We start from the raw sequence: 13,189 nt of genomic DNA on the forward strand, positions 1-13,189 counted from the left end.
AACTCTGCTATTCCACGATTTTACCACACGAGGGGGCGCAGACACACGAAATGCTTTTTCAGTGTCTACGTTCCCTCCTTCCCTGTCAAACTGTGTTCTGTTTTTATAGTTTCTCACATCACTTTGCTGCTGCTTTCTTTCACTAAGGCTGTACTCACGCATGCAGAAAGGCTTAATATTAAGAGAGAAGGACATAAGGCAATGTGAACACCTGAAACCTTTTTCCAATTACCTCAGGGACTTTTTTAAAAAAAAAAAACACCTGTGAATTGTGAATTCGTTCTAGATGAAAGTCAAGCAGCAAGGGGCAACAACATCTTTAAAAAGTGTGTTTTCCCACCTCGAGCCTTTTCATTTTAAAAGCAAAAAGAGCAATGGCTGGCCGCAAGGCAAATAGTAGATAGGCAGGAGCATGTCATCATTTAACTTCAAATGGTATCAAGTGATAAGTAGCCCGGCTGGTGCGTCCAAACCTCGCCACCCTGCCCTGCCCTCTCATTATCCTGGTCCATGAGAGCGATGTCCTTGCTAGGTCAGATTGAGGGCCTCACACCTTCCCTGCTGGAACTCCTGCATCCCACCCCCCACTTCTGGGCCTAGGACAAAAGCAAGCATGGCCGATGCCCGTCTCTTTTAGTGCTTCTCCTCAGGTGGTGCATTCGGGGACTTCTGAGGGAAGCCAGAAAAGCTTCAATAAGATCAGATATATTTCTTAGGGTGGGGTTTTTTTTGGGGGGGGGGTTGGTTGGTTTGCAGAATCCAAATGACTTCCCAGTTGGGAAGGTTTGGGTTGTTGTTAAGTTGTTGTTGTTGCTATTATTATTATTAGCCCTTCACCCTAAGGCCTCAGGATGAGTTACCACATGAAAACATAATATTTAAAACGGTTTAAAACAATAAGAGGTGGGTTCTAAAAATATACACCTCAAGTTTATAAAGCCATGGTAAAGCTAGTGTGGTATAGTGGTTAGGAGCGGTAGACTCGTAATCTGGTGAACTGGGTTCGCTTCCCGCTCCTCCACATGCAGCTGCTGGGTGACCTTGGGCCAGTCACACTTCTCTGAAGTCTCTCAGCCTCACTCACCCCACAGAGTGTTTGTTGTGGGGCAGGAAGGGAAAGGAGAATGTTAGCCGCTTTGAGACTTCTTAGGGTAGTAATAAAGCGGGATATCAATTCCAAACTCTTCTTCTTTGGCAATCGTTGGAAGCTGTATAAATGAAGGGGAGTTGAGGAGTTCTCCAATCTTGGGGCTGCCACTGAGAATGCCCTCTCCCCTCTTGCACTGTAGCTTGTGAGGGTAAAGAAACTACTAAGAGGAGCCCCTCTGCTGATCTTAACACCTGCGAGAGTCTGTAGGGAAGGAGGCAGGTCTGAGTCACCTAAATTCTATAGACATTGTGACTCAGCAGGATAATTATACTTGAAATGCTTCCAAGGTAGTCACACTCGATTGCTATAGAAGGGATTTACCAATGCTGCTTTTTATTTAATGCATACCTGCTTTGCCTGCACGACTCTCAAGGTGGTATATGTGGAGTTCTCAGGTGGCTTCCTATCCAGGCCCTGACCTACTTAGCTTAAAATCATAGAATCACAGAGTTGGAAGAGACCACAAGGGCCATCGAGTCCAACCCCCTGCCAAGCAGGAAACACCATCAGAGCACTCCTGACATATGGTTGTCAAGCCTCTGCTTAAAGACCTCCAAAGAAGGAGACTCCACCACACTCCTTGGCAGCAAATTCCACTGTCGAACAGCTCTTACTGTCAGGAAGTTCTTCCTAATGTTTAGGTGGAATCTTCTTTCTTGTAGTTTGGATCCATTGCTCCGTGTCCGCTTCTCTGGAGCAGCAGAAAGCAACCTTTCTCCCTCCTCTAGGTGACATCCTTTTATATATTTGAACATGGCTATCATATCACCCCTTAACCTCCTCTTCTCTTCTTCAGCAAAGCTTTTACATCACATGACTTCCGAGTGTGTGGACGGCACGTGTGTCGGTATCTAGAGAGTGGGACCAGCCAGGGGAGCTCCTATGCACATATGCTACCCACAGGTTATGAACAACAGAACAGGTCTGTAGACTCTGTGATTCCGTGACTCAGTTCACGCCTGTGAAATGGGAACAATAACGAGATACCTCACAGGGCTGTTGTGAAGGTGGACTGGGCAAAGACTGCCCAGCGTTAATGTGTCTGGGAAGGGGTGGGGGTGCTGAGGGGGCAATCGGATCCAAAAATAAGAGCTGCTGCCTATTTATAGTGGGGAAAGAGTTTTATGACTGTTGAACAGACAGCGCTGATTCATAACCAAAACAACAGTTTTGAACGGCTGGAACGGGCTGGCTAAAAACAGCGGCAGCAAACTTCCAAAGATGCTGCAAAGACGTTTTGCCCTAGAAGGACAAAAAACGCCTCACTTAGCTGGTTGGCTGACAGCAGTTTTGTCTTTGGGAGCTGCAAAAATGACAGCGGAGCCAGCAGAGTCCCACTCCGCCACTTAACACACAGCAGAACAGGAGCCCCGCTCTGGAGAGAAAAAAGACTCTCTGAACTCCAGCAAAACAAACAGCAGCAGATCGAAAATCGCCTAATTGGCCTCGGAAAAAGAAAAGAAAACCACCCCTAGCCGTTTCTCTTTCGTTGCAGCTCTTTCCTCCAAAGTCTGATCAATGCACCTGTCCCTCCACAGGCCTGGCTCGTACTTTCAGCTCTCCTAGTACCCAATCAGCGCAGCTCTCCAACAGCAAGTCAATTAATTAATTAATTATTATTTTTAAAGCGAGGGCTGGTGTGGGAAGGGGAGATACATATGCACAAATGGAAATTAACTGGACTGACCTGGTTCAAAACTGAATGTCTGAAATGACGTCACCTTACAAGAATGGCATTTGCCACTTTTTCGTGAGTGGAAAGACTGTTGATGGATTTTACTTGCAAGGTAAAACAGCAGCCTATTAAAGCTGTGGTGTTAAGAAGCACCTTAGGGCATCAAAGGTGGTACCGACTCCATCCTCTGTTATCTCTTTCGAGACCACTGGTATTATTATTTTTTGTCCCTTTCTGTGTATTTTAAAACCTGTATGTGCCATGTAAATCAGGCCTTTTTTTCTGGATCTTGGGTTCCGCCCCACGCCCAGGCTCCAAATAGTCTAAAAAGGCTGTGCAAAATTTCACAGGGGAGTTCAGTGATGCGAGCACATGCCTTGAGTGCAGAACAATCTCTGACATCACCATCTAAAAGACCTCCACCTGAGACAGAGGACAATTGCTGCGATCCAGAACAGACCATACTAGGCTAGACAGACAAAGAGTCTGACAGGGGATAAGGCTGTTCCCTACATCCACAGTGTTATTATTTTTTATGTATGTTAAAACGTGATTCTGACAGCCTCCTTTTCTACCCACTTTTGGCAGCAAGCAGAAGGTAATGATCTTACCCCAGAGCACAGGGAGACTTTATAGCTGAAATAGCACAGATTACAGATAAAGACCCAGACGTCTCATTTCCCCATGCAACTAGCCAATTTCTCCTCACAATTCACAAGTAATAAGGTGCTACTTTAGAGATTTTCCTTATGGGAATTTTCAAGAAATTGAAAGTTCCTTCATGCAAGCAACTTTAGCAAAATCAGTTTTCTCCCTCTGGCTTTTTTTTAAAATGTACGTTGTACAATTTTTTCTTGCTATGTAAGAATCAACTTTTAGAAGCCAGGAGGAAAAGGAGAAACAAATGGGAACTCTGATGTGAGAATGGGGCACTTCAGCAAACACCTGGGGCTACATAAAATGTGGATGTCGACTGCTTGTGCAGCTACAAACCAGGATCTGAAACCATGGTTTGAAGTGGTTTTGAAAAACCGTGATTTGCACTGCCTAGGGAGGAGTGTAACCTTTCACCTCCACCGACAAAACCATGGTTTAAGCCAGTTTGCAAACCCTGTTTGCAATATGACAGTGAATAATATCCACCATGGGGCAGGGTTTATAACTCAGAAAGCTAAACTGTGATTTTTTTGCTGCATTATGATTTTGTTTGCTATGTAAAGGATGATTTCACTGGGATAAATTAAGCCAGCAGACCATGGTTAGCAGTAACCATGATTAAGCATTATGCCTGCATCCATTTAAGGACAATTCAGATAGTGCCTAGACTAGCACGAAGAAGGCTTCATTTGTAACTCAGTTTTTTAGCGCAGTACCAAGCTGCAGCACAAGTCTGGCTGAGGGCCCACATCGCCACTGATGTCAGAAGATGCTGAAAACTCCTGTCAGACTCCCTCAGATAAGGAATTGTTGAGGGCAAAGGAGAGTATCTGCTATAGCAGAACAACATTTGTTAGGGATGTAGCAAAACCTGATAAATAAAAAATATGAGACCTCATACAAGATTCTGGCAACAGGCGTAGAATGGAAATAAGAAAGTCTGTGGAAAATATGCTGCCATCCTGGTATGATGGTAATACTACTGATGCTCAGAAAGTTTTACTTCCTCTAGAGTGCTCTAGACTGCAGTGTATGGGACTTAGGGAGGGATTATATTCCACCCTTGTCAGCCATGAACTCCTGACAAATATTCCCATTTTACAGATGGGGTACTGAGGGTCAACAACAGTGACGTGGTGAAAATGTGTGAGGGAAGGAGTATAAAGTGATTTGCACCCTAAAACGTTTGGAGAGCTTGGTAACAACCTCTCTCTCCAAAAGTGCTAGATTTTCAATTCTGGATAATCATTGTTTAAAAAAGCATTACTTATTTTGTCAATTACCAAAGATTAAAGAAGGGGTAGTTGGTGTCTTCTCCTGCAAAAGTACTTCCCCAAACCCACCAGCGAAACTGAACAGCAGCAGGCTGCAAAACAAGCTCATAATATCATTTGCAATTCCCCAAGTTATGCAGACACAGGGCTACATTATTACATCACCGTCTTTGCAAAGGATGTTCCCCAGGGTCACAGAACGACGCCTTTCTCGTGCAAGGCGTTTATGGGGTGTTACCACTGCAAGACTAAACAATGCCGATCTGGGTGGTCGGAAGCTTTGCAAAGGGAAATCGTAACGTGTCGTTTCCTACCTCCAGTCTGTCTGTCCTCATTAGCTTTTGTGCGGCTGCTGCAGCAGCAGCAGGAACTGGCATGCCAGGATTCCCCGCAACCAGCATTGGCCCTGACGGCAGGATCTCTGCTGGGACCAAACCAGGAGAGACAGGCCCCAAGTAGGGGTTAAAGGCTGTTGAAGCATTGGTGGCTAAGCTTGGTGCAACTGAAAACATTGGCTGGAGTGGGGGGGGGGGAGAGGAGAAAAAAGAAGTAAATATTAGTCAGACCATCACATCAATAACACTATACATACAAAGCCATATTTGAGACAGCGAGCCTGCACTCTTTATCATTATATTCAGAGGGACTTGCACACATTGGTTTGGACCCAGCAGTCACCTCTATGAAGAGAAAGGCTGCTTCTGCTCAGGGAAAACTTTCGATCCAGTGTTGATCCCACTCATGGAAGTATGCAGAGTCTATTTTTGCTGAATCTCCCCTTCCCCTACAGAGACACTGCCTCCATTCTGGCTGGCTCTTCGGCTATTTTGGGTGGTGGACAAAGGACAAACCAGTCCATGGCCAATAGACCTGCAGCCTCCAGTAAGTTGAAGTGATGGGAGGCGAGTGGAGGGTAGTCACAACTCGCTGAATGCCAGTGACCATGACACAAATGCTGCATTGGAGAAATTTGCGCTGCACTGACCGGAGGCACTGGAATTGGGTCTGGTCTTTTAAGCCACTGTTTTTAGCCATAACTTTGGTAAAGTCGGGAAGAGGCCGGAAATGGAATGAGCACTGCCGCAAGGCCACATTCTCTTGCTGCTCACCACTTAATGGCACCCGCCTGTGGCACACACGCTTCCCAGTGGAGTTCTGGTGGTGATGGGAACAATGGCATACAACGTGAGCAGTACAGGAATACTCACAGTGGCAACATATCACATCACAGCCTGCCCACCCCTGCATTTTAAAGGGGTTCCTACCCCCCACTATGATCCCTAGGACAAAAAAAAACTGCGAAGGAAGTTGCAGTGCAGACAAGGCCTTGTCCCATACTGTAATTTATTTATTACTCTACTAATGCACCCCTCTTCCTCCTGCTGGAGCCCAAAGCAATGATATTTAAACACAATTATCATAAAAGTAATTAAAAAATTATCAAGGGAACAATAACCTTTTCAGCGCCAAAAGGGCAGGCAACAAAAACCTTATCTGTTAATATGAGCAGCTAACATTTTAAGTTGACGCCTAAATGCTGGCAATGTGGGACAACTGTATCTCAGGATATGGGTTACATGGGGGGGGGGCATGTATAGCTGACAAACAAGAGCAGGGCACAATCCCTCCTCTCCTCCAGGGAACAGCTTAAAAACGAGTATTCACGTGCAACACACTCGCTCCTTTAGGGAAAATGCTATACCATTCAGAACAGGCTGTTTCCTCAACTCCTGGACCCAGGAAGCGCCTAACCACAGGACCTCCATTTTAGCAGAATTCAGACTGAGTTTGTTGGCCTCCATCCAGCCCGTCACTCTCTCCAGATACTGGTCCAGCACCTGAACACTCCCTCCTGATTCACATGTCATCTGCATCTTGAAGGCACCACACTCCAAATACCACCTCCCAGCAGTTTCATATAGAGATATCAAATATACGACAGGAGTGGGACATGTGGGCATTTATGAAAAATTAGAAAATGGCCTTGTGGGGCCAAGGAGAGCCATGTGTGTTTAATTAGGTCCACAGGCTAGATGTTTCCACTACTGGTCTGGGTCATTACTGTCTATTCTGACTGGCAATAGCTCTCAAAGGCAGAGAGGGAGCAAGATCTTTCCCAGCTCTGCTACTTATTAATTGGAGATGCTGCAAATTGAACCTGAGACCTTCTACATGCATGTGCTTCATCCTTTGCTGTGGCCCCTTAACATCATGCTCTCAAGTAGTTCCTTCCTGAATATGCCATCTTCTCCTTAGGTAATCGATACGGCCCACAGTTTAGGGCTGAAAAGGAACTATTCCCATCCATCAAAAGTGTAACGTTTTCTAGTGCTTGATAATAATCAGACCGAGGCTTAGGAGAAGTACGTGGGACAGGTATGGAGGAGGGAGCTTAATGCGAAGGGTGACAAAGCAATGGTGTGATCAAAGGCTAAGTGAGGAATGGGCAGGCCAGCTCAACACCCATCAGTCCCTGCCAGCAGAGCCAATGGCTAGGGTTGATGGCAGCTTCTAGCGCAACACCATTTGTAGGGCTGCAGGTTTTTTCTTCCTGGGATAAATGAAGAGGTGGAATGTGAACAAAGCTGCTGTTCTGTGACAAACCTCCCGCCCCCTGATCCAGCATGTCTTCTTAATGTTAAACATTATTTTCCCAATGAAATACAACAGCCTTGCTGCCTCAGGTTCTTCCTACTCCCATCAGTGGAATGTTATACGAGCCCTGATCACATCGCCACATCCAGGGAGCGCAGGAGGAACGGCAACCAGCACGGGGAAATTTTAAGAGGTGCCTTAAGGGCAAGGAATAGGCTGATCAGCTAAACTGCTAGCTCACTGGGTCACAGGCAATGCATTCAAGAATCAACAGCTACGATTACTGCTATCGATAGGACGCCCACAAATTTAAATTTGGGAAGCAGCACCCAAAATACTTTAAGTTGCAGTATTTTGCTCTTAAAGGGAGTGGGGGGTAAAAACCCTACTGGTTTTTCCTCTATTGTAAGCCAGCAATCTAGGCTACCTAAACCAGCCTCTGCTGCTGTCACTATTTATGCCACACTCCCTGGCTTCCTATTAATGGACCGAGTGGGCGCCACTGTCTGTGATTTGGCCTCTGTCCTCCCATGTGTACCTGCATGTGTACCTACCACTCTCCCTTGCAGACAAAAGGTGTGGGAAGTAATGGGAGAAGCCAGGGGCTGCATGCATGCAATAAGGCTGAGGGACACATGTAGAAAATACTGTTGGCTACCCAAGCCCAAACACAATGTGTAGTCCGCTGAATAAGCCTTAGAGGAGGAGGAGGAAGAAGAAGAAGAAGAAACATGCTCCTAGACTTGGCTACATCCTTAGCATCCACCAAAAGCCACTGCTCAAGAATAAACAAAGAAGCATTCCTTGACAGCTACGCTGACTCTCCCCAGCCCTCCATCTCTGGCTGTCAGTGAAGCTTCAATGGACTAAAAGGCAAAGTGAGATTTGGAAGCGTTTGATTTAAGGTTTAGTAATCAAATAAAAAAAGTTCAAGCAGGACTTGCAGGTAAAAATGGAAGTTTCCAATGGCCCGGGACAGCATATCAACAGGCTGACTAGCCTGGGCCGACAGATGAAGGGAAGCAAACACCTTGCAAAACCAGGAACCAGATGAGTTATCAAAACATGCCTTCTCTATTTCCAGCCAAAGCTTTTGCAAATCTTCCCAGTTAGAAACTGGGAAGCACTGGTGCTTGTTCATTGGGCTGTAGCACCAGAATCTTAGGTTTTCCAAAGTTTGGCTGCCCATACCAGCACATCCAAGAAAGAAAGACTTGCACTAGCACAGCATAGCACTGTAAAAAATTAGACCCTAAAAATGAACTCAGTTTGATGGTGTGTGTGTGTGAACAAAAAGGGGGATTCAAGTTGTTTGCATAAGCTGAAAAGCCAGCATTTCCAGTAATGCAGCATATGAAAGAAAACACTTACTGCCCATATTGACATCACTTCTCTTTCTCTGCACTGAGGAATATTTAATAATAATCTAAACAACATTTCCCTACGGTACACAGTCAGATGGATAGGGCACGATCAAGAAAGTTAGCGTGCTGCAAGAAACGCAGAGAAGAAATAGGAACTCATTCATTCCAGTTCCAATGTCTGCTGAGTCACTGTGTGCTTAGTGGCCAAATCGCTAGTTAAAATTCATGTCCTTGACTCCCTGGTGATAATGCAATGTCATCTTGCTTCATTTTGCATGGAGGCTGCTCCAGTATAAAGGATATTTTATTTTATTTTAAAAATTGATGTCTTGGTTGTAGCACAACCAGAAAGTCCTCCCTTTCTAAAAGAGATGTGCTGGTGGAGGAGACACAATGCCTAAACATTCTCTTCCTGGGTCCAGAGCAGTGTACATGTTTTATGCTTCTTTACTTAAGCCACCATTCCCAATATTTTTTGCCCAGGATTCTCGGGTTGGAAGCACACACCTGCGAGTTGGGCACTGCGGGAGAATTCCCCAACTCAGCCCAGCAGTGGTCTATGGTAGCAGTCAGTGCAATGCTATAGCTCAGGGGTGGGGGACCCTTTTCAGTCTGGGGGCTTCATTCCTTTCTGGGCAACCTTCTGGGTATTGGATTGGATGGAGGCGTAAGTGGGTTGAGCGATCAATGGAAAGTTTACCTTTGGACAGTAGGGTAGCTTCAACACATCCCTTTGTACCCTCCATTCAGAGAAGCAAGAAGAAGTTCCAAGGACACATTCCAGTCAGGGGGAAACAGTCAAGGGGGTGGGGGTACAAGGCAGGGCCAGCCAGTGGTGCAACTGGGAAGGGTGTGTGACCTGGGAAGAGTCCCAAGGACCAGAGAGAAGCTTGGAGGGCCACATTTGGCCCCTGAGGTTCTCTAACTCTACTATACATGCATGCTCAGAAGTAATCTCCATAGAGTTCAATGGGTCTTATTCCCAGGTGTGTATAGGACTGCAGCCTTATAAGACATCCCCCCCCCCCGCCCTTGGATCCATAGTAAACAAAGCAGCAGGTCTAGGAGTCATCACAGTATGAGAGTTAGGATAAGGGGGCAGTCGCTAAACTTGCAGGCTGCAAATTCCTGTCGTCTAAAGACCTGGTGAAATGGAGACATTCATCCTGCAGGATAGTCAGCCCAATCTTGAACACTATCCCAGGGTAACAAACTGCACACAAACCCCTAGGGTAATAGTGACTTCTGTTCCCAGATCTGGGACACACCTGTAACCGAAACATACATTTGGGGACACTTTTTTTTTTTTTTAATTTGTTACCATATATTTGTATTGTGGTAGTGCTGCTGTTGCGACCCATCTTAGATCAGTCTGCGACCCGGTAGTGGGTCCCGACCCATCAGCTGAAGACCATTGGTCTAGGGCTCTCTAAAGTACAGGAAGTAGAAAAATGGACAATTGTGATAACTCACGTAAACAAAGGAAGATTTCCTCTAAGGGTTTATAGCAAAACTGGGAGATTTTAAAAAATTGTTGTTGTTTTTTTTGGGGGGAGTGGGGTGGTGATGTAAGGAACACACCCTGGCCTTGTAAACTAAGTAGCTGGTGCCTATTTGAATCAATATGTTTGCAAGCTAGGTCTTTGCCACCTCTTCCCTCTCAGTTAAGTGGCAGTGAAATGGCTGCTAGGAAGCTGGTGTTGTGGCTCTATCCCACTGGGTAAGCTGTTCCTGATGTGCTGACAAGCTGCAAGTGGCTGTGGCAGAAATATTTTAATATGAGAATATGTGGCCCTTATTGATCGGCTTTCTTTCCCAAAGTTTCATCTCCATGTGCACCTGAACTTTGAACTTATCTGTTCGATCTGCCTTATTATCTACCAAGATCTTATAAAAATCAATTCAGGGTCAAACCACATGCACCATCATCAACATTTAATGTGCATGCTTTTTAATTCTTTAAATCTTAGCTGGGGGGAAGCAGTATTGGGTCCAAAGCATGCGAGGGGCATTCACCCTGTTTAGGGAAGCTTTTAATATTTAATAGACTATTGTATTTTAATATACTGTTGGAGGACGCCCAGAGTGGCTGGGGAAACCCAGCCAGATGGGCGGGGTCTAAAAATATACTATTATTATTATTATTATTATTATTATTAATTATTATTATTATTCAAGATGCTACAAGGCTCAGGAAAGAAACCAACCAATGGGTGCTTGCTTCCTGGGGCTAATCCCAGTTTCAGAAATTAGGTGGGAGGACCAGGGCAGTGGATGTCTACATCGTATCTTTTCCTCTGCATGTGATAGCCCCAGAACTGTTAGCCATCTGCCCAACTGATAGTTAAAGGATATGCACTTTAAATTCTTGCATGTGTTTCATGTAGCTTTGCGCTCAATGCATGCAAACAATCAGTGCTCCATGTGCTACTATGTGGCATTTTAGCTTAGTACGAAGACTTTAAGCACCATTGCTATTGCAGCTGCTCCTCGTAGTAAGGATATACTCTTTGAGTTGTTTTGCAGGAGGTGAAAAACTCTTAGAGCCCATGGATTTTATTATAGTAGGAAAGAACAGCCCCACCCATTCCACAATGAGTCATGTTGGAACGCATCGCGGCCTACGTGATTCAGGTTGAGAACATGACCTTTTCAACTTTCTAAAGCTATCTTCAGTGCTGCTGGACTTTAGGGCGCAAAGGTGTGGTCCTTCTCACTTTACACTCCAGCCGATCTCAGATTCATTGGCTGCCACCTTAGAAAGCTGAGAGTAACCCAGAGCTAACTCAAATGAGCAGGAACCAAGTCCTTAATACATAAATAAATGCTAAAGAAAGAAACTCATGCAATACTCTGTACCATCTTGAATGCACAAGGTTGGAGCACTTATTTGAAGGCACCTCAACTTCAATATTTCCTTCCATGTAGAAAGCTTACATGACTGCAAAGTCTAGAAGAAACTTTCATTGATGGGGCTGTCTTTCCATGTGGAGTAAAGTTTGCACGTGGGAGTGCTTTCAAAGGAGGACTCTCTCCATATGCACTGTGATCATGAGTTCTTTATCTTAAATCAAAGTGGGGAATGGTAGAATGTTAGATGCATGGACCCTAGAGAAATGACCCAAGTCGGGGTCAGGCAGACTACAGGTGACCCAACTAAAGCCTACTTGCTTTTAAAAGACATCTGAAGGCAGCCCTGTTTAGGGAAGTTTCTAATGTTTAATACTGTATTATGTTTCTAATATTCAGTTGGGAGCCGCCCAGAGTGGCTGGGGAAACCCAGCCAGATGGGGGAGGTATAAATAAAAATTATTATTATTATTATTATTATTATTATTATTATTATTATGCTAAGTGCTTTTGAAGTCAGAATCAGCAGTGAGCGGTGTCTCTTGGAACTGTAAGGGTGCAAGGTAGGAGGCCAACAGTAGGTGGAGCCAGAGCCAATGAGCTCCATCCTCCACTATAAAAAATGCTTTGAATGTGACCTTGATCAGGCTGTAACAGAGGCAAAGGGTTAAAGCCCCCTAGGCTGGCCACCTGCATAAAAACCCAGCAACTTAAAAGGCACAGCTAGATAGTTAACATGACCCTCTTACCTTCGTGGGGGATGGATATGGGTATTTTTTTTTTAGGGAATGGGTCTTGTAGCTCTTCTATTTGTTTCCCTTTTTGCTGGAATAATCCGAAATCAAAATGTGGAGCCTGCCACTGGACAGGCAAGTAGGTACTACTTCATCTCTCAGAATAACATCCCGACCCCTTTGTTTGGTCCAAGTAACTGGCCTCTCTAAACCTACAGCTTTCCTGCGACTAAGGAGGTGGGGTTAGAGAGCCAGACTCCATATTGGCCGAGTATCTCTTTCATGATTATTACAAATGTCAGAAACCCAAGAGGCAGGAAATGCTTCCAGAGACAGCAAGCAAGGCAAAAAAGCAAACAAGAGAAGCAGCTCAAGAGTGCAATATAGAAAACAGACACTTTGCAGAGACATCTAAGCAGCCTGGAACGGAAGGCGTGCCTTGCTGAATTTCTTTTCTAGTTTCTAGTGAGGTGTGGGGCTGTATGTGCTTCTAGGCACTGATGCCTCTTTCTCCTGGAACTGTGGTCTGAGGTTCGACTTCCTTTATAGACAATGCATTCACACAACTGCACCCACATCCCCCAATGCAGCGCCAAAAATAATTTGATTCCTTTTGTGGAAAAGGGGAGGTGGACGAAAAGCCTTGACAAAAACAATAATTACTTTTCAGAATCATCAAGGAGGAAGGGCAGAACGGCAAAAAGAAACGTAGGTATCTTATGAAAAACAATCGTACACCCGTCTGTACTTTCTAAGCAGCCCTTGAATAGATAAAAATATTATTTACTGCATGAAGTCAAGCACAAACAATGGGAGATCCAGGGGTGCTGTTTGTAATGTAGGAGTATCTGGGTGCACCGTAAGAGGCTGCAGATAACAGGGTCTGGATT

General features: G+C 45.1%; 1 protein-coding gene across 27 annotated transcripts in view; it reads right to left on the reverse strand.

Moving 5' to 3' along the window:
* MBNL1 (muscleblind like splicing regulator 1) overlaps positions 1-13,189 on the reverse strand; it is a 185,145-nt gene that overhangs the window by 24,099 nt on the left and 147,857 nt on the right. For 14 of the 27 annotated variants that reach the window (XM_081008134.1, XM_081008136.1, XM_081008122.1 and 11 more), the window contains 2 exons: positions 10,037-10,144; positions 5,071-5,271 (listed from right to left, as the gene is read on the reverse strand). In XM_081008134.1, coding sequence (XP_080864260.1) covers positions 5,071-5,271; positions 10,037-10,144 — 309 coding nt within the window. The remainder of the gene's footprint in view (positions 1-5,070; positions 5,272-10,036; positions 10,145-13,189) is intronic. The other 13 variants (XM_081008125.1, XM_081008139.1, XM_081008126.1 and 10 more) reach the window with 1 other exon arrangement.

This window comes from Podarcis pityusensis (assembly GCF_964106645.2).
Source record: "Podarcis pityusensis genome assembly, chromosome: 5".
Taxonomy (NCBI): domain Eukaryota; kingdom Metazoa; phylum Chordata; class Lepidosauria; order Squamata; family Lacertidae; genus Podarcis; species Podarcis pityusensis.